The 21,585-nt window shown below is 42.1% G+C and overlaps 1 protein-coding gene across 9 annotated transcripts in view; it reads left to right on the forward strand.

Annotated features, from left to right (window-relative positions):
- The window catches only part of CALD1 (caldesmon 1), a 152,500-nt gene that overhangs the window by 123,678 nt on the left and 7,237 nt on the right, over positions 1–21,585 (forward strand). For 5 of the 9 annotated variants that reach the window (XM_056510755.1, XM_056510763.1, XM_056510749.1 and 2 more), the window contains 6 exons: positions 3,404–3,550; positions 4,345–5,311; positions 5,953–6,027; positions 9,545–9,687; positions 13,113–13,362; positions 15,394–15,534. In XM_056510755.1, the coding sequence (XP_056366730.1) occupies positions 3,404–3,550; positions 4,345–5,311; positions 5,953–6,027; positions 9,545–9,687; positions 13,113–13,362; positions 15,394–15,534 (1,723 nt within the window). The remainder of the gene's footprint in view (positions 1–3,403; positions 3,551–4,344; positions 5,312–5,952; positions 6,028–9,544; positions 9,688–13,112; positions 13,363–15,393; positions 15,535–21,585) is intronic. The other 4 variants (XM_056510791.1, XM_056510793.1, XM_056510785.1 and 1 more) reach the window with 1 other exon arrangement.

Here is a 21,585-nt window from a genome sequence, read left to right on the forward strand (position 1 = left end):
AGGTACAGAAACCAGGCTGATATTTGGGTGAATCATGGAGGAAAGGAGAGGCAGATATGAGCTGCCTGCTTAAAAAATCTTAAAGGCTTTTGTTCTGTTTGGAGTTTTTTTGTGTATTTCTGACACTCTTGAAGTGGAGTCTTGAGTTCAGATCCACAGCAATTCTTTGTCTCCTCTAGAATGGAGCAGTGTGATCCAGCCCAAATTAGGCAGGTTTTTTCTGCTCCTGTGAGAAATGAAAAAAGAATTTAGCTTCATCAGGTTTATTTATGACTCACTGAGGGCAGATTGTGCTACAAATTATAAGGTTTCTCTTTAATCAGAATACACACTGTTTAGAATGGGGGCCAGCTCTTGCCCTATCTTCATAAATTGCCTACTGTAGCAAGCCCATGAGCTTGATCAGGAAATTTCAGTGCTGTCATAATTCAGACAGTAATAATAATGTACTAGAACTGGGCAAGGAGCTCCAAACCCAAAGTGCCTTAGATAATGCTGGGGCTGATTTATGGTTTCAAGTGGAAACCAGTTAAAGCTGGATTGTATGAAATGGTTTCAGCCCATAATCATCCCAGCTATTACCAAGTTTCTTGCTGGGTTATAACTTTACATAAATTCAGTGTTTGGTGCAGAATACAGAGTGCTGTGTTTCTCTGAAAGAGGTCTGAGGCAGATGGCCACATCTCCTTTATTCCCAATCCAGCAGATTTATTTTTCACTCAAAGTCCCCCCCACTTCAATCTGAGGGCAGCATTTTTATACTTACTCAAATAATAATGAGTTTTGTTGTTGAGTTCTTCAGGTGTGGGATTCCAGTCCTTGAGGGATGCACTTGATGGTCCTTGTGGGTCCCTTCCAACTCAGAATATTCTGTGTTCTGAATATTCAGCAGGAGCTGTTGTATCAGCAGGCTTGGCACACCTCCTTGTGATCGTGCTGTGCTGTGGTCTCCTTGCCTGGGGCAGCTGGAACAGCTGAATGTGGAGAGATACTTGCCTGCAAAACCATGTGGAAGGTGACAAATGGATAGAAGTTTGGTTTAATTTAGTTGCTGGGTGTGTGCTGGGCAGCAAGGCTGCTCTCCAAGGGTGGAGAAACAGCACAGGCCAGCCTGGATCATCAGATTTCCATCTGCCTGATAAACAGAGCTGGAATCTTGGAGACATACTTTTCATTATTTGTTTGCTCTTACTCTGAAGAATGTCAAAAGATGTAGGAAAGTAGAAGATAAGCTCTGAAGAGTTCCCAAATTGATTTTGGTTTGCTACAGACATCTGTAATAGTGGGAGGATGAGGATCACTCCTTACACTGAAGGCAGTATTAGCAGAATTGTAAGGAACACAAGAAGCACATCCCTTAAAAAACCTGCAATTAGTTGTTCCTGTGAATTTTTCCAGATCAACTGGCAGATTGCATAAATGCTGGTGAACAGAAATGAATGCTTAAGGTGATTCTCATGGATGGAGCCCATGCCTGCTGTATTTGTGTGCTGTAGGAAACTGCTCTGATATGTACTAAGGCAATGGATGCATTTAGAATCATATTAAGAGACATTTTCAGCTTTCTTAACACATGATCTATGTGATAAGTGTCCAAGGACAGGAAGTGCATATCTGTTTAATGGGTAAGATCTTGTGGGAATTTTTTGCTCAGGGTATTCTTTTTATTTCCTTTTTTAGTTTTCTGAGCAACTGCTGGTTTAAAAAAAGGCATTTTAAAGAGGCTTTTAAAAGCAATTGTTCTTGCTGTGTGGGGGTTTTTTGTGTGGGTACAGAGAGTGGGAATGAACTTCTTCATCTTGGTGTGGTGTCACTGCAAGGACAAATCCTGAGCTACAGACACTGGGTGTTGACTCTGTTGTGGCCATTGTCCAGGCTAGGAGCAGCCTGTCCTCTCCTGTGCCCTTGCAGGTGGACTTCAGAGTTGAAAAGATCACAGGCTTCTTGCAGCCAGAACATCTTACTAATGAGGGGGGTGGTCAGTTTGCTAATGCTGTTTTATTCCAGATTCTCCTTCTTGTGAAAATTAAAGACCCCATTGGTTTATTATTGTATTCACATCCTTTCTGTTCCAGACCTAAATGAGAATGTTGGTACCCCTTGAAGCTGCTTACAAATGGCAGGAAGTGTTTTTCCTTACCTTCCCTGCATCACCTTCAGTGCTTTTAATTCAGCTCCTTCCTTCCTTCCTCATCCCCACTGTGATCCCTCGTGGCTGTGCTGCTCATGGTTTGCACTCTCTTTGAGAAGAGTTGTTTCTATAAAGGAAAAGGTTGCAAAAAGAGTGTGAAGGCAGCAAATTAAATTCTTCAGTGCACTGAGGATGAAAATGCTGTTCTAGATCTGGCGAGTGGCTTACTCATGTTTTACACTTTCTTAAATTCTTAAAGCAAAATTGGGGTACCTGAGTCCCTGTTGAGCCTACACTTTCACCCTTCTTTCAGCAAAGGAGAAAAGTAGTATCAGAACATGGTGATGTGAGAGTTTTGTGCACTATCTGTACCTGGTTTTAGTTAGTGCAGAACTCTGGGTTTTTTTCTGTATTCATGGCTGCACTGCTAATTTAAATGTGTGACTATGTAAAGAAGGGAGACTTCTTAACCATGATGTATCAAACCACTGCCAGAAGCAAAGTAAATTAAAGTCCTGACTGGGTCTGGCACATGTGAGCTTCCTAATTGACTTTCCCTGCTCAAAAAGATAAGAGGAATGCAGACCTCTCCCTTCATCTCACACAGCAATAACCTCAGCAAAGATTTGAATGGGACACAGGATTATTTGGATTTTAAGGTCTTGCTTTCCTTTTCAAGTAGGATGAAACTAAGATGTAATCATCTGTTGGGTTAGATGAATACAATGGGGTCTCAGCTGTAGCCTTTCATCACAGCAGTGACCTTGTGTGATTTGGCCTGGCAGGGCTCAGGGCTCACAGAAATTGTGTGGGTGTCAGATGTTTGGCCCTCAGAGCTGATCACTGAGAGTTAAAGTGTAGAATACTGTCACCATTTTCAGCATGTGGTATTTAGAGGAGGCAGATGGAGAGCTGCTTTGCTGAGTCCAGTTTCAGTGGGTCTGAGCAATAATCTGCTCCAATGCAGGACTGTGGGGCAGTCTAGGAGATGTTAGCTCAGCTACAGAGCTGGGCTTTTATAGATATTGCTGTTTTCTAGGAGCCAGCTGACAGTGTGGTGTGGCTGCTGCCTTCACAGGGACTATTTTCTCCAGTTCACTTCCAAAAAACAAAAGCAAACCAGGGTTTGAAATCACCCGTCTCAATTTCACAGCGTTGTTTTCACAACAGAACGTGGAGCAGCCACTGCAGCCATGCCTGAAAACTGCTTTTTGTGATTTTTTTCGGTGCCCAGTTTGCTGTAGGACCATTGTGTCCCTCTCCCTGTTGCAGGCTGTCCTACCAGAGGAATGATGATGATGATGAGGAGGCTGCCAGGGAGCGCCGCCGGCGGGCTCGGCAGGAGAGGCTGCGGCAGAAGGAGGAAGGAGATCTCTCAGGAGAAGCAGCAGAGAAATCCGAGGTCAATGCCCAGAACAGGTACGTGTCTGGTGCTGTTTTCTGGCAAGAAATGGTAATTTTTGTTCAGGGTAGAGAAGCATCTGGAAGAGGGTTGATTTGGTGCTGGATTTGAGGTGCTCGGTTTGGCCATCCTTAAACGGAAGAAGTGTGAGGATCACCCTGGCTGTGTCTGCGTGGTAGGGTGGGAGCATCACTGCCCCATGGAACATACCAGGCATCCTCAAGGCTGTCTGTGGGGTAATTCAGCATCATGGGTGAATCTGGCCTCACAAAACACCTCATCTTTTGCTCTGCTGGCAGGAGCTGTGGCATGGTGGCACCCAGTCCTTGAGCTCTGGAGCACTGCACTCAGCTGGCACTGCCAGTGTCACACAGCTGTCAAGAGCAGAAAAGCTTGTGGGAGGAGGTGACACTTAAAATCATGGAATCATCAAAGTTGGAAGGTGCCTTTAAGATCATCAAGTCCAGCCATCAACCCTGTGGCCCCTAAACCATTACACCATGTCACACATATCACACACCCACTTGTCACAAGCTGAGTGGCCTTCCTGTCCTTCTGTCATTTGTTTAGTTTCACAAATAACATACCCAGATTTCCAGTGGCCATAACACGATTGAGAGAAGAAACCAGAATTGTGATGTCAAATGCTGGTAGATACTGAGCACACGAAGCAATTTATTTCAGGCAAGGAGGATGGATATAGATAGCAAAACAGCAGCTACTTTTTTTTTCTTCCTAGAAGCAGTGAAGTGCATATGTTGTTAGAAATAATTATTATTTTTTTAGTGGGAATCTGTCCCTTTTTCCACAGCGTGGCAGGGGAGGAGAGCAAGCGCTCCACAGACGACGAGGCTGCGCTGCTGGAGAGGCTGGCGAGGAGGGAGGAGAGGCGCCAGAAACGCCTGCAGGAAGCCCTGGAACGCCAGAAGGAGCTGGACCCCACCATCACAGATGGGAGCCTGGCAGTGCCCAGCAGGAGGGAAGTGAACAGCCTGGAGGAAAGCGAGAGCAGAGAGGAGCGGGTTGAGAAACGCCGCGGGCGCTGCGAGACCGAGGAGACAGAAACAGACACCAGGTCCTACCAGAGGAACAACTGGAGGCAAGATGGGGAAGAAGAGGGGAAAAAAGAAGAAAAAGACAAGGAGGAGGTGCAGGAGGAGAAAGCAAAGGAGATCCCCGTAGAGGAAAATCAGGTAGATGTGGCAGCAGAAAAACCCACAGATAAAGGAGAGGCTGTAAATGCAGAGGAGCACAAAGCAGAGAATGATACCAGTGCTGTGCCAGAAGGGACCCCAAGGGTAGAACAAGAGAAGCTTAGGGATGAGGAGAAGGCTGAGGAAGAAAGGAAGGAAGCAGAGGAAAGGGAGAGGTTAAAAGCAGAGGAGGAAAAGAGGGCAGCTGAGGAAAAACAGAAAGCTGAGGAGGAGAGGAGGGCAGCTGAGGAAAAACAGAAAGCAGAGGAGGAAAAGAGGGCAGCTGAAGAGAGAGCAAAGGCAGAAGAGGAGAAGAGGGCAGCTGAGGAAAGAGAGAGGGCTAAAGCAGAAGAGGAGAGGAGGGCAGCTGAGGAAAAACAGAAAGCAGAGGAGGAAAAGAGGGCAGCTGAGGAGAGGGCAAAGGCAGAAGAGGAGAAGAGGGCAGCTGAGGAAAAGGCTAAACTAGAGGCAGAGAAATTAAAGGAAAAACAAAAGATGGAAGAGCAAAAGAAAATGGAAGATAAACAGGTAAAAGAGAAGAAAGTAGAAGATGAAAAACCTCAAGCAGCTTTCTTAAAGAAACAGGTACAGTAAACATTTTGCACCAAAATGAGACACCTGTGGTTTGTGTGAAATGTAATGCAAGAAAAGATTGAATTGGAATTTCCTCACAGATCCAATCCTGTACTGAAGTTACTAATACCTGTGCTGTCGCTCTCTCTTTTTTTAAAAACAAATCCCCTCCTGCTTACCAATAATTCAGTGCACAACAAGCCTGACCTCACCCCATAGTTCAGAGAAAACTTTGCATGTTCAGACCTCTGCATGTGCTTTTGTTGCCTTTTTCCCCCTCAGCTGCTATAAACTGGCCTCATGCAGCAACACGAGGTGGAGGCAGACACACCTTTATATATATTATATATATATATTATATATATTATATATATTATATATATTATATATATTATATATATTATATATATTATGAGCACCTGTCAAAGTGTGTGGGGAATGCTGTGTGCTAAAAGAAATGACAAGGAAGGGACACATGAGCATGAAAAGCCCAGGTGGGGGAATTGAGGATTTGGAGAGGGTGGAAGGGGCACAGCAGCACCTGGTGGAGTTGTGGCTGCACACTGGATGTGAGCACAGCGTGGAGAAACAGAGAGTGCAAACAGGGGCCATGTGTTCAAAAACAATAAATTATTGAAAACCCAAAAACTAAGGAGGAAGAAAAAGTGGAAGCTAAAAAGGAAAAGCTGCCAGAAGAGAAGCTCCAAGCTACCTCCATAAAAGATCAGGTAACTCATAAACCACTGGTTTAGATGTGATAGGGAAACTTGAGATGTGGAAACAAATAAGGCACCCATAAGTGAAAGTTGCTTCTTCAGCAAAGTACTTAAGCTTGTGCTCTGCTTCAAGAACATGGGTAATCCTGCTGAAATAAATAGGGATGAAGCTCCTTAAGTGCTTAAAATTAAGTAAATTCTTAAGTAGTTTGTTCTGTTGGGGCTTTAAGACCAATTCCTGTTTGTCTTAAAATAAATATTTCAGGAAACTCAGTTCAGTCAACAACACAAATATGGTTTTCCCTCTAGGGATGAATTTTTCAGGACAGTATCTACTAATCATCCTTCCCTGGTTTCCTCTCACTTTACTGTGAACTTTTTCCCTGTGAGCAAAACATACTCTAATAATCATCATCATCATCATCAACATAATGATAATTAATAACAATCATCAACATGATAATAATAATCTAGGCCCCTTGGCCACCTGACTGCCTTAACTAATAATTCCCCTTCAAGCTGCAATACCCCATGATATAAACTCTGCATACCCAAGATTCTTCTTTTGTTTTAAAGAGAAAATCCACCAAATTTACTGCATTGCATTTCCACTGTAAGCACAGGAGCTGGTGCCATGGTGTTTTACTGTATGGTAAGTAGAGGAGATTTGGGGACCATTTGCTCTTCAGGATACAGCTGGACATGGGGAGCCATGCTCAATGCTGGGCAATGAAAGGGAACATATATTATTTATATGTGTTCAAAAAATAGCAGATGAGTTTGGAACATGCTCAGCTCTTCACCCTCAGAGAGCAGTGAGGAAATAGCTGCACCAAAAATAAGGGATGGATTATATTAAGAAGACAGAACCAGTTTCCACTATTCACTTTTGCATGCAATCTTTGAATATTGCAAGGAAATGTAAAGAGGAGTGTGTGACTGACCACAGACTTTGATTTGTGGGGAACTTGAGACACAGTTTGTCCTGCTTGTTCTTATGTAGAGCTCGGCCAACTCTCCCTGGAGCTCTCATCATGCTTTTAAAACCTCCTCTCTGGGCTGGATTATTCCAGGAAATTGGCAAGACTTATAAAAGTTACTTGTGATTTTAGTGTTTCCATCTTTGGATGCTGAAGCTGAGACAACTTAATAGAATCCCACTCGTAGTGCAATGCTGAATACCCATGCTGAGCATTCAAAATGAAAAATCTCAATTGTTGCTTTTTTACTTGTGAACAAAAATTGATGATCAGGCAGGATCAGCCTCCCTTCTCCACTTCTCCCCCCCTCATTTTACAGGACATACAAATTCAGTGAGGTCTCTAAATGAGCTAAGAGGCTGCCCATGTTTCATGAACAGACCCTGAGGGAATAGAGTGTATCTCCATAATCAGGCTTTGCTTTTGACCTCAAAGCCCAGGTTTTGATTAATTTGGCAAGAAAAAATGTGTCTCTCTTTCTGAACTTCTGCACAGTTTTTGGTTCTTGGAGTGACCTGAGAAGTTCATAAGAACGAGCTTTCTCATGATGTGAGGCTCCTGGTATTTCCTGCTTCCAGTTTGGCAAGATGTGCTGCAGCAGTTGCTTTTCTCATGGTATTTGGGGATGGCAGTAGGCTCTGCAGGAAGCCCTAGACCCAGATGCCCACAGCTTTTAACTCATCAAATAACTGAGCCCAAGTAAGGAATCAAATCTGCTGGATGTGCCCCAACCTCAGCAACAGATCTGCTTCAGTCTGAAGGAGTTCAAACTCAAGATTTAGAAATCTCAGCTCTCAAATATTAGCATAAAAATCTTAACAGCAAAGAGGCAGTATAGGAAGAGATAAAAATATAATTACATAAAACTGGAAATCTGTTAACCATGCCTTTGGTCATGTTCTAGCTGGATACCAGGATTTGTGAGAACATGGGAACTATTTCAGTTCAGATAATATTACCTGTGTGCTCCAAGTGGAGTCCTTTACGAATTCAGCAGAAGCTGAATTAGTCTGTCATTTAGGGAAGCAGTGAGACAAGGGAAAGAATTTATTCTGTTGCCTGCCTTTGGAATGAGATACAAAGGTTTCTGCTTCTTTGCTAATCCATATCTGCTTTGGTATTAAAATTAGTAGGAGAAGGATTGAGCCCAAGAGATGTGAAATATTTCTGTAATATTTGTTTTACCATCATTTTGAATAAGAGGCCAAGCTGTGTTAATGGTTTTCTCAAATGCAGACATATTATCATAAATCCTACTGGCTTCTAAAATTCTATTGAAGGTTCTGCACTCATCTTTAGTAGGTAAAGATTTTGCTTCTCCAGGAGTTGTTCTTTGATGAGAAATTTCTTTTAATTTGTACTATGTACTGCTTTTTTTTATTTCAAGGTGCATCTTTAGGCACCTTTGTGAGCAGCTGTGTTGCAGATAGAACTGTTAGAGAAGTTCTTTATCTTTCTAGTTAGCAGAAGGGATTGCAACAGGCTTCCAAAGTATTTATTTTCTAAAGGTCTCCACTTGTATTCTACACAGAAGGCATTTCTTGCTTGCCAGCTAGAACCTTCCTTCAGCACAGAGCTGGGGAAAGCCAATAAATACTTTGGAGGTAACCATTTCATCTGCTGCTGTTGAAAGTTTGTTTTGGCTGGCAGTCTTTAGCTAACAGAAAATATTTCTACCTGAGGATGCATAACTTAAATCAGTTCCCTTTCTCCTTTTAGCAGCATCTGGCCATGACTCAGCTGCTGGGGTCAGGCCATCTGTGGTATTGATAAATACTTCAGTCTCATAAATCTGAAGAAATACTGGAGAATGAAATTCATGCACAAAATATTCTTGATTACAATTAAGAACCATAAGACAAAACTTTTTAAGGATAAAGGAAATTTTCAGTTGTATTTTCCAGAGCATTTCCTTCCTCATAGGTTTAAGTATTCATGTCTGATAATGATCAGCCCCAGGCAGGACTTTGCTTTTTGTCAGAGTGAGTTTTGCTCTGATATAAAGATGATTTTGTGTTTTGGCCATCATTCCTGCAATAATGAAGTATCCCTCTGCCATGACACTGAAAAAGGGTGAACTTTGTCAAACAAGCTTGACATTTGCTGGAGGTTAAGTGTTATTTTTATTGCACCAGTGCCCTAAACCTGGTACCAAAAATGTATTGGCAAGCCCCAGAGAGTTTGCAGCTCATAACTTCAGAATCAACAGGTGAATGATGCTGCAGTGGGAGGGAAGAGTGGGGGTGCAGTTGCTGAGTGGCCACAGCAAACTTTCACAGAAGATAATATGAATTATCCTCTGTGAAGAAGATATCATGTTCAAGGAGGTAATATTATTTTTTGACCTGGAATTGAGGTCAGGACATCAAAGTGATAGTTGGTCACAGTTTAGAGCTTTGCAAACTCCTTCTGCCCTAAAGCACAAAAACAGTTTGAAGACAGTTCCTGACCTTGCCAAGAAATTTGCTTGTGTGTTTCTCAGCTTATTCTTTTTTTTCTGTGTGTGTGTCTTGTGTTTTGTTCTGTGATTTGTGCTGCCCTGTGGACAGGTAAAAGATGACAAAGGCAAAGCCCCCAGGGAGGAAATGAGGAGTGTCTGGGACCGCAAGAAGGGCGTTGCTGAGCAGAAGGCACAGAATGGGGAGCGTGAGCTGCCTGCCTCCAAACTCAAACCCACTGAGAATGCTTCTGGGTGAGTCCCAGGGGACAGCTGGGCTGGCAGCAGAGCAGGGGACACCCCTGGGTCTTTATTGTGGAGCTGAGTGGAGGAACTGGGCTGGCAGTTGCTAAGCATCTCTCTTTATTTCAAGTCAAACATTGAAATTAATGGTTTCTGTAGAAAAGTAGGTTTGTAGGTACAAACCTCTCCTAGCCAAAATTATATTTATTTTCTTCTCTTTTCCCACTTCATTTTTATAAGCTCTGTCACAGTTTGATTTTTATTTTTCTTTTAAGGGGATATTTGGCTTGTGGTTATATTAGGAAATTCAAAAAGGTAACTATTTCCTAGTGAAAATTTTATTTAAAAGGATCCTGCCTGCTAAAAGCATGGGATACATGAAATAGAAATTAAGTTCTTCCTTTTAGCAGGAAACTAGGAATGAGTAGGTTAGAAATCTAGATTTTTCTCCTCTGCACCTCTCTTCCTCTTTGACATTGACACAAAGGAAAGGTTAAGCTCTCCAGGCACTTTGAGAAATCTGAGCATGGCAATGGGATTTGCTGTTGTATCTCAGCATTCCCCTCGTGGTTCTTCCAGGAAGAACAAACTTTCTCAAAATAAAATGCAGCTCAAAAGACCCTGGAGACACCCTGACCTAAGGCCAAAAGGCACTAATGGAGATAGATCAGCAGGAAATTGGCCTTGCTCAGAACTTAGGTCACATCATCAATAACATGAGAATGATTTTCTAAAAATATTTTTGTTGTGTTTTCATTTGCTTTGCTTCCTATGGGAGACAGGCATTAGTGACAAAATGTAGATTTGAGTTTCCACTCCTTTTTTTTTTTTTTTTTTTTCTATTTTCTGGGTTTTTTTCTACTGTTTGGTGAAAGTGTGAAGAAGCCTGATCAACAACCTTTTATCCACTGAGTAAAAGATTTGGGCTGGCAGCTTCAGCAGAGGTGCCAGTGTTTGTTGGGTTGTTGGGTATGAATTAGGGCTCTTGGTCTATTTTCTCATGAACTGCCCCTGCAGAGTTGGACTTTGTCTGGAACTGCCCTTTGTTCCTTTTTTAAAAATTTATTTATTTTATTTAAATGCACGCATCAGATGATATTTAGATAGAATATAACTTATCTAACTAAGTGGTGAGAACAGAGAACAAAATAAGGTAATGGAGACTAAAGAAAAATGTTATCTCTCTTTTTGTCTACGTCAGTCAGTAAGAGAAATACAGAATAAAATTCCATTTTATGGCTTCCCCTTCCCATCTCCCCTCCCACCTGCCTTCCTCCCTATTCTCATACAGGACTGCAAAAGTCCTAAATATGATGTAACATGTTTTTTCACATTGTTCTGACATTTTTGGCACCCACAAGCCACTTCTTTCCTTTTCCTCCTTGTCTGAAATCTGGCAACCAGCTTCATTTCTTAATACCAAAGAGGTGCTTACAAAACTCTTCCTCCACCCAGCACCTCAATATTAATTTCCCAAAGTCAACAGCAGAGATTTCCCAGAATCTGTTGAAAACAGAGGAATTGGAAGTGGAGGAAAATAATGGCTGCCAGTGTATTCTTTGCTATTTTGGATTATGCAGAGCCAGTCAGGGAAGACCTGTGAGCAGCATGAGAATAAAGCAAGATCAAAACTTCAAATATATTTCTTTGTAAGGAGGCCAGAGCAATCACCCAAAGTCTGCAAACGAGAGTGTCCAGACTAGGTTCTGCCACTGGCTTAATGAAAGCTGAAAGATGAGTATTTCCAAAATTTCATTGAGGGGACTGAGGGCTAAAATTTCTCCTGTGCTGATAGACAACTTCTGCAAACTGAACCAGAGGTGTTCCAGGCTGGACACCCACTCAAAATCACACCTCAGGTATTGCTCTTCACTTTGTTTTTTGAAAGGGCTAAATGAAATTTCAAATTAAATTTCCAATGTATTCTCACAATACTTGATCCCTATATATATATATATATATATATATATATATTTACACTTATATATAGATACTTATATATATATATCCATATATACTTGGTATAAGTATTTTTTCATTTAAAAAAGCAGGAATTCCCTTCTGTGATTTGGGTTCACTATTTGATGCCCTTATTTGTGGCCACTTAACTTGTCATATGTTTTTTTTTTCAGTGATACAATTCCTAATTCCATGCTAGAACCAAATTTCATTCAATTTAGTGAGATCATGTGGGGGAAGAGAAGTCTGTATTAGCAGATTTTATGATGATAATGAAGCAACAAATAATTTAGCTCTGGTCCTACAGCCTCTTCTATATCTCTGACTCCATCTGCATGAGACATCTGCCTGAAGAGCATCTTTGCAGGATTGGCTGTGACTGATTGGATTGAAAATGTATATGGAATCTGTTTTTTATATTGTTTTTTATATTTATATAATTACTATTGGAATCTTTGTGATATTATACTCTGCAACACTCTGGTTGCATTAATGAAGTCATTTATACCCAGGTTTTTTTAGATGCCAACATCTAGAAAAAGTTTTTTTTTTTTAAAGTTCCATAAATACATTCATCTTCTGTCTTTTTATCAGTAGCAAACCTAGAAATCTTAGGTGCCTCTCTCCTTGTCAGCAGTAACATTAAACACAGTTAAGCAGCAGACATTTGTCTAAACACTGATGAGGTAATAATTTAAGGTGATGCTATCTGAATCTGTTGGAAGCATCCACTTCACCTGTGCAAATTCTTTAGGTTTGGGGGCTTTTTGTGGCATTCTTTCTTTCTGCCTCACTTATTGCAGCTGCTTGGAAAACTCCTGGTTTTTTTTCTCCTGTGGAAAGTTACCATTAATAATTTCCAGTTCCTTACTAAGATGTCACATTTTCCTTAGAAAATATAAGAAAAATGATGAACCTTTCTTTTCGTACATGCTGGTGGAGTTACTGATGGGTGTTACAGCTAAGACAGGAATCTTTTTAGGGTTGAAACTGGAAGATGCCCCCTCCTATCTTATTTCTCCCTTTCCTCTGAGTGAAGTAAATTGTTCTATCCTCGGAGTCAAGTAAATTGTTCTATCCTCCGAGTCAAGTAAATTGTTCTATCCTCCGAGTCAAGTAAATTGTTCTATCCTCCGAGTCAAGTAAATTTCTCTGTCCTCTGAGTGAAGTAAATTGTTCTGTCCTCTGAGTCAAGTAAATTGCTTTGTCCCCCAAGATGCTTGCCTTTTTCTAGAGGGTTTCTAAACAATATTTCCCTTTGAAAGCAGAGGACCAGTGCATCCTTTATGACACAGAACATGATATAGGGGGTGGCACAAGTTCTCTCAGTTCCTTCCTCGCCGGCAGCGATGGGAGACGTTCTCCTTGGAACATCCCAGCCCGACACCTCCTGATGGAAACTGGTCCAGCAAGGGCTTTCAAGGGGTCCTGGAAGGGAAAACCCCAAGGCTCCATCTCTGCTTGCATTGCCCTTGCAGGCGCCCTGGTGCCAAGGGGAGCCCGGAGGAGGCCAAGCCGGGCGCGGAGGCCCTGAGGAGGCTGGAGGAGCAGCGGCGGCGCCGCGGCGAGAGCGAGGGCGAGGAGCTGGAGAAGCTGAAGGAGAAGCAGCAGGAGGCGGCCGCAGAGCTGGACGAGCTGAAGAAGAGGCGGGAGGAGCGCCGGAAAATCCTGGAGGAGGAGGAGCAGAAGAAGAAGCAGGAGGAGGCTGAGAGGAAAGTCAGAGAGGAGGTAGGTGTGAAGCGCGGAGTGCTGGGCTTGGGTTTATTCCATTTTTATTGTTTATTGTTATCCCATATTTATTCCATTTTATATTATGTTAATATTTATTGTATTTATTATATTTATTGTATATTATTATATATTATTATATATTATATGTTTGTTATGTTATGTCCTGGTGTGAAGGACAGGTGTCTGCCAGTAAAGGCAGAAGCGTCTCTTTGAAATGGAGAATGTAAACCTCCTCCCTCCAAATTATTATAGTTTTGAAATTTAGGGGCTCTCAGGCAAAGATGTGGGAATTAGGAATAACAGTTCTTTGCTAGGAAAATTAAAATAGAAATGCAGCATTACAAAGAACAATCCCAACCCTGCCAGAGTCAGAATCCAAGCTGACACCCGTCAGTCAGTCAGGGTGTTGGCACAGTCCCATTCAATGGTGGCTGCATCCTCCTGCAGGGGCAGATGTGGTTCAGCTGGAGCAGTGCTCCTGGAGAAGGTGCAGTTTCCTCTGAAGCTCCAGGGATGATGTGGAAAGGTCTGGCTTTCCTCTGGAATCCAGTGCAAAGAAGGTTCCTTGGTGTCCCAAATCTCAGTTTTTATCTGGGTAGGAAAGGCTTGGCTCCTCCCCTGGCTGGAGCATCTCCCAGTGGGATGATGGAATTTTATCAGTCATGCCCTGGGACTCACTGGCCATTAACAGGAGATATCTCCTGGAGGGAGGATGGGCTGTGGGAAAGATAAAGATGATTGCCCCAGCTGGTTTAAAGATGGCCCATGAGCAGATAATATGTGCCAGGAGATCAGGGTCACTGCCCCACCCAGCTCTAACAGATGGTGACAGAATACACATTTCTGGCCACATCTTGTATTGCAACCCAAGACATTATTATTATTTTATTTTGACATAATTTTAATTATTTTTATTATCAAATTATTAATAATAATAATAATTTATTATTTTATTGCATTACTTGACAACTCTTTTCAGCATTGCCTAGTGAAAACCTGAGGTAAAACATGCAGCATCCAGGGTAGACAAAAATATTCTAATTCCAGCCTTAGGAAAGGCAGGGCTCTAATATCTGTTTTCACAAGTCAGGATTTCATCTGTTCATTCATCTCTTATCTTCATGGGGATTCAAAATCTTGGGGCAGTGCTCTAGCCACAGAATTTTTTTGACATTATGCAGTTTGAATTACAAAGTGCATGTTAAAATTTATCTGCTGCAGATGGGCTGGAATGCTAATGTTGTATATAGTTACAATAGGCTAGATCTCATTAGGGAGATATTCTTGTCTATTTAAATATTGACATCTGACAACACATCTGTTTTCTTGTACTTCCTCTGCCAAGGGACTCTACAAATAGGATTTCCAAGTCTCTGGTGCATCATTTAGGAATCCTAGTTGTTTGGAAAAGAAATGGTAAATGAATAATGCTGATAGTATCTGGCAGCTGAATGCCAGTTCCTTCAATGTACTAAGCTCTTTACAACAGAAATCAGTAGATGCCAAGATTGCACAATACATTGCTGGACCAGTGCTCACTATGGTGCTGCTTTGAGGGCTTCAGGTTTGACTTGTAGCTTGTGAGGCAAAACTCACCTCTGGAGAGAGATCTGCAAGCATTTCATCTTGGGTTTCTCTGCCACCTATTGGTTTTTCCACGTTAAATATTAACCTTGGCACAGTAAGTGTCAGAGTAGAGGGACAGAAAAGCAATACCACTATGATACAAGAGAATACAGAGGAACTGAGCTTGAGTCTTTTTCTCTGAGTGGAACTGTGTGACAATAAATTTGGTGACCTCAATGTGACAAGACACCAGGGCAGCACACACTAATTGTCTTCCTGGCATCCTTAACACTGTGCTGGTTTGGCATTAACATCTTTATACATTTCAGGCAGATCACTGATCTTTTCTGACTGGCATAAAAAGCTGTTTTTAGAAAATCTGGTAAATGTTTGCAGGGCTGCACAGCCTTGTGGTGGTGGTGTAGTGTCTGAAGGAACAAGTAAACATTCGTGTTTTTTAAGGAGGAAAAGAGGAGGATGAAGGAAGAAATAGAAAGAAGAAGGGCTGAAGCTGCTGAAAAACGCCAGAAGATGCCAGAGGATGGTGTGTCTGAAGACAAGAAGCCATTTAAATGTTTCAGCCCTAAAGGTTCATCTCTCAAGGTAACCTCCCCACTAGCATCTGTATAAAAAGTAATGGGGTCTGTAGTCCAAACCAACAGTCCAACATCAAAAACAATGTTGAAATACTTGTAATCAGACCTAGCAAAATGCTCTGATAGGCTTAGCCTGAGCCCCCTAGCTGAAAGGCTTAATTCATTGAGATGATTGAAATTCCTAAAAATAGAGACTAGACTGGCAGCTGTCTCTTCTTGATGAAGAATCTCCAAAAAGGATCTTCACCTCCAAGAGAAAATCATTTTTGAAACCTAGAGCTGTATTACTGTGTTTTTAAAAAATTATTGTAGGAGTGCTCTGTGAACTGGAGTAGAATCACAGAAGCATTTAGGTTGGAAAAGATCTCTTAAGACCATTAAGTCACAAATGTTCTCTCACTCCTTCCACGTGCACAGTTATTTTCTTGCTTGCCAGATTACTTTGTCCTTAAGCACATTCAGCCTAATCATCATTAATTGTAACTGACCTGTATGGGAATTCTAGCTTATGTCTAATCCCCCTAAAAATAACATCTAGAAGTACTGGGCTGGATTTCATTTTCTTACATAACAAGAAATACCTCACCCTTCAGTTGCTGCAGGATTTCTAAATGGTCTTTTGTGGCCTGTATTATATTAGAAGTGTGATAAATCAATTAAATGGTCTTTCAGCATGGAAGAGGAATCCTGGCCCCACTGGAATTATTGGGAGGATTGTTTTGGAATTCAGTCCAGTTGTTTTCTCAGCTCAAGCCCAAACTGCATATCTATTAATGTTTTCAAAGATCTTTTTCTGTTTTCATTTTGTGTCATTAGTCTTTTAAGAATCCAAAATGTTTGTCTGAAAGGGACACTTAGTGGGAGCTAGGAGAGAAAAGAACCAGGTAACAGCTCATTGAACCATGAATTGCACCTCCATGAGATTAAAACTGTTGAGTGAAAACCTGCATTTGGACAAAATCAGTTTTCCACTCACAGAGAGCTGCACTTTGATCCAATCTGGAGATTCAGGTCTGTTTTGGGTCCAGTTCTAGCAAATACAGAGTCCAAATGTTTTTGAATGGACTCATCTTTTGATTCTAAGACACATTTGAGCCTGAAATACTGGAACAGAACATACACAGTTGTAAACAAAAATTGCAAAGCTTCAGGACTTGCTCAGACTAGTTAAACCTGGTCTTGCCATTTTGTTTGCTAAGGATGATGTCTATAACAGACACTGTAAATGTACAGCTTCTTCCCAGCCCTCCTGGGAGGGCTTCCTTTTCTTCTGTTTATTGAGATGCCTTTTATGACATACATTTGGAGCTTTAATTTATGGAAGGCTCAGGATGGAGGAAATTGTACTTGAAAACACCAAGTGAAAAGGATATAGATCCTAATTTTGGGAAAAGTGAGAAAAAACACTGGACTTGGCAGGAGGAGAAAAGCTTTCAGATACCTTTTATATATTGGATGCTACACTATTCAAAGTGTATTTTCAGAGGAAAGATGAAAATTTCAAATGTTGTTAGGCATCCAAGGTACAGGTTTTTTATACTGGGTTTTGTGTCTTGTTAAGTAGAAGTTGTTTGCTACAAAACCTGATATGTGCAACTCTGCACATTTTTTCCTCTTTCTTGTTTCTCTCTCTGAGAAATTGGTGATTCTCTACAGATCCCAGTCCAGTGTCTGTGGGTGGCCAGTGTAGATATGTAATGCTGTAGGAGTTCACACCCTAAACTGTTTCTTGGCATTCTGTGGTCAGGAGCTGAGGGGAGAGTAATCCCAGTTTATTAACCTGATGTGAAAGCTGATGTCAGAATCCAGTGTTAAAGACCAGCCTGTTTTGTTGCCTTGAATTTGGACTGACTCCTCAGGCTGCTCTCACCTGCCTGGCACGCAGCTTCCTCTGCACTGCCCAAGTTATCTTCTGATTTGGAAATCATCTGGCTCAGGTTTTCTCCCTTGATGGATGTATCATCTCATTAGATCTGCCATGAGTCATGTGAGAATCCCAAATGCACAGTTGTGGGTGGGTGGTTGGAATTAATACTGAAAAAAGGGAGGCTCAGTGTAAAAATAATGTGTGCACATTCTGACTTCTCCTGGGTCACAGCTTGGCAAAGCACCTTTGTACTCTTTCCCTGTCCTTCCTGATGGGATAAGCTTTTGGGAAGAAAAATAATTTCATAGGAGTGGCTAGTATGAGGAAAGTAGGGCGTGCTGCTTGCCAAGGGAGCTGCAAGAACAGAGGAAGGGAAGGAGATTACCTGAGCAGCAGTGTGGCATATTGCCCTCCTTTGGGTGCTGCCTCTGTCCATCAGGCAGGCTCAGGATTGGGAGACAAAGATGTGCAGCTCTTCTCTGTGTGTGACACAGTTGGTGGATGCCCAAATGTAAATGTGCATACACAGACGTGGGCAAAATATACACACGTGCTTGTATTTAGAAAAACCTGCTGAGATTGTCTAGTCTGGCCTCTAAAAATCACAGTGTGATTGACAACTCCTGGTAAATAACAATGTTTGCCTCAAACCTGAGACACTGCTTCAGCAGAACTGGCACAGCGTGGAGTCCTTGCAGTGACAGCCCCAGGGTTGGTTCTTTCTCAGTGAAAAGAAAATGTGCCAGGAAATTACTGCCCAAGTTCATCACTAGCTCAGGGGCAGAAGCAACTTGGATTTCTCAGGCCTGGGTGGGCACCCTGTGGGCTGCAGTGGTACCAAACTTCTGTTCAGCCTCTGTCCTGTATCATGTTATTTTTTTAAAATAAGGACAAAGCCTGGACCAGCCTCTGCTGCCCTCCCATTTGCTTGTCCTTTCCTTATTTTGGCTCATGCAAAACACAGTGCATTCAAAGAATGAAATTTCCTGGGAAGTCATCGATCATTTTGCTTTTTAGACAAATTCATTCCTCGTGTTTCTTTGTGAATGAAGCTGACTGAGTCCTTGTATTCTATTCTCTGGATGAATCAGGAGAGAACAGATATTTCAGCACTAGGTCTCTTCTTGGGGATGAGCACTGGAGAAATGCAAAAGCAGTTTAGGTGTTGAGGGGAGGGAGCAATGGCAGGAGGCTGGGATACCCCTGTCCTTGGAGAAGGACACAGGGAAACAGGGGCTGATGTGGCAGCCAGCACTCTGCAAGGCATTGCTGACAGCTAAGACAGGACTTCTCAGAGACTTTTTTCTCTTTAAGAACCTATCTTGTCCTGTCTCATTATTGCTCTCAATACCTGACAGCTGGGGCAGTGGCTGGGAAGAACTGGACTCCACATAATCAGCTCTTCCCAGATGAGCTGTTCTTGTGGCAGAGGGAAAATAGGATGGTAAGGACAGGGTGTGTGGCATTTTGTTTTTTCCCCACCTTTGATGCTGATGGCAGCACTCCAGTCTGGTGGGTAAACTGAGCTGAACTGGCACACTCTGCTCAGAGGCTGCTGACAGCAGGAAAAAGCATAAATGTGCTTAATGAAGCAAGAGGCTGTGCTAGCCACTCAGGGAGGATGAGGAGAAGCCTCTCCCAGGGGATGCTGCTCCAATGGGTTTCCACTAGGTACTTCCCCATGCTAGATATGAGGCAAAGTCAAAATACTGTTTTCATTTTCTGTTTTCTGTGTTCGTTTTTTATTCCCCTTCCTCCTTGACACATCTTTTGGGAAGAGTTTTCCACTTACAAGTTTCTGTTGCATAATATTCAATACACAGTTTACAGCTCCTAAGAACCATTTCTATGAAACAAATTTTCCTGGGAATATCTAATGTTTTTTTTTGTTTCACAGGTCATGGTCTCATATTGTGTGTTAACTCATTCTTTCTGGTCACAATTCAATTAGAAGCTGACAGGTTGACTTTTTTGAATATGTCTGTGTTCTGAAAGTATTCCATGGTGACAAAACATAGTCCAAGCTCTTTAACAAGATCCTGTTAAGATGACTGCAGTAGAAAGATTATTCTCATTGCCTGGTCTGAAGCTGAGAAAACATCTTGCATTTTTTGTTAACCACCCTGCTTTGCCTGTTTCTTTTACAGATCTATTTTGTCATACTGTTTACTGTATGTGCCAAACCTTCTAAATTCTTTGCATGGAGTTTGTGTGATGTGCAGTGGGTAAATGAACCTTTAGATGTTGCTGTGCAATCTAGATGTATTTGATTTATGTGCTGAATGTACATGTGTACAGGTTTGTTTGCTCTGGGTGTGTTCCATGCCTGCTTCTGCTGTGTTTTGAGGAGGATATTCTAGAATAAATCCTCACAGAAATGTGCAGAAGGTATTTTATCCCTCCAGAGGGCCTTGCTCAGCTCTGAGGGTTTCTTCCTAACTCTTTCCTGTTTGTTTTCTGGTTTTGCTTTTTCACTCCCCTCTTCTGAACAGCTCCTGTCCTTTTTCTGATCCCACAGCTGGAGCTCTGAGAGTGGGTGAAGAATGACCCCACCTTTATCTTTTTACTACAAACACAAGAATAATGCCCATCCTCCCTCCCAGCTGTCCTCCTCCTCCACCAGTGCCTACTCTGTTTTACTGCTGTGCACATCAGACTGTGAAGAGCCTATAAATGAATTATTAGGCTGTTTCCTTGAGTCCTGGTTCTTTGGGACAATCCACATTCTTTGCCCTTGCTGCCCAGCAGGGTTTCTTTCCCTGGTGCAGCTGGGCACAGACTGGGGACAAACTGGAGGCTCTTGCTGGAACAACTCATTGTTTTTTGAACCATTGGCTTGCTGGTTTTGGGCACTGCTGGCTGCATCCCTGGGTGGAGGAGCTGTACCCTGCTCCTGCTGGTCTTTTGCTGCCACCTTGTGACATCCCTCCCCTGGAACTGGGGAATTGTCCTAGCACAGCCCATCTTTGCACTTGGGACTGCTTTTAGCTCGTGCTTTGGCAGCTAAAACTGGTAATGCAAATAACTCTAAGCTGTATGTATATTTTAGAGCTTCAGAGGTGCTTTGAGCTGGATGGGTGGTAGCTGGAGTTCCTCCAGTGAGCTCGTTTGGCAAATTCTGCACTCAAGCCTGAGTTTTTGCTTGCAAGGGCTTGAGGAATAAACCATGCCTGCCCTTTGATGGGATTGCTGTGGGAGTTGGTATTCTGGGATAGCCTTGGATGCTAGAGGCACTGGAGAGAACCATTTAAAGGAATGGTTGTCACTGCCTGGTTTTAAAGGCATGCATGCCAGAGCAGTCAGGTTAAAGTAAATTGAAAATTTACTTTACAGGGAGAGCCCCTGCTGACCCTGGGGAGTCCCCAGGAATCCAGCCAGGATGATTATTAATCATTTCAATCCCCTGGAGCTGCTTGCATGTGTTTTACTTTTATGTGATACTGTAGAGCCTGGCATGAGAAGTGGAACAATGCAATGTGGATAAGACTTGAGGAAGCTGGATGAAAATATTTCTTGACCCAGAATACAAATATATGCACATGCTCCCCATTCCCTCACCCCACAAAATGAAATGTCTTAAAACTTTATTCAGGGATGGAGTTTTTTTAGTATTGAGAGATTTGACAGAAGTGTCACAGTATTTTCCTATTTACAGAGTAGAAAGTGATGATGAAATGTCAGATAGCAGTTTGTATAATAACAGCTGGTAGATACTGATTCAGTATTCACTGACCCTGCCTGAACATGAGCAGGGTTTTCACTGATGGGTTTTTCAGAGCTCAAATTTAAATTGCCAGTGTCCTCCAAAAACATGTGTAAGGGAGGCTTTGTGGCTGAGCTCCAAACCTGGCCTAGGCTGATGTCTCAGCTCAGAAAAACTTTATTAAGTTTGCTGTCTGTCTCTAGAGATACATACTTGCTCTTGTGTGGGAGATGTGAGGATGGCACAGATTTTTGTGCATATCAATTCCTTCCTTGAGATAGACTTCATCCCTTTTCTTCTTTCTGTGTTGTTCATTTATTCTCTTACATGAGACACTGAAGAAATGTGTAGGATGCACACATTCATGCAGAAAATATTTCCACTTTTCTAATTCTGAATCATAATAGGCTGCTATCTATAAAACCTTTGTGTGTGTCTGTGAAATTTCTGTTGGAATGTATCTCAGATTGACTTTTTTGACATTTAAA

The sequence above is a fragment of the Oenanthe melanoleuca genome, chromosome 1A (assembly GCF_029582105.1).
Source record: "Oenanthe melanoleuca isolate GR-GAL-2019-014 chromosome 1A, OMel1.0, whole genome shotgun sequence".
NCBI classification, from domain to species: Eukaryota; Metazoa; Chordata; class Aves; order Passeriformes; family Muscicapidae; genus Oenanthe; species Oenanthe melanoleuca.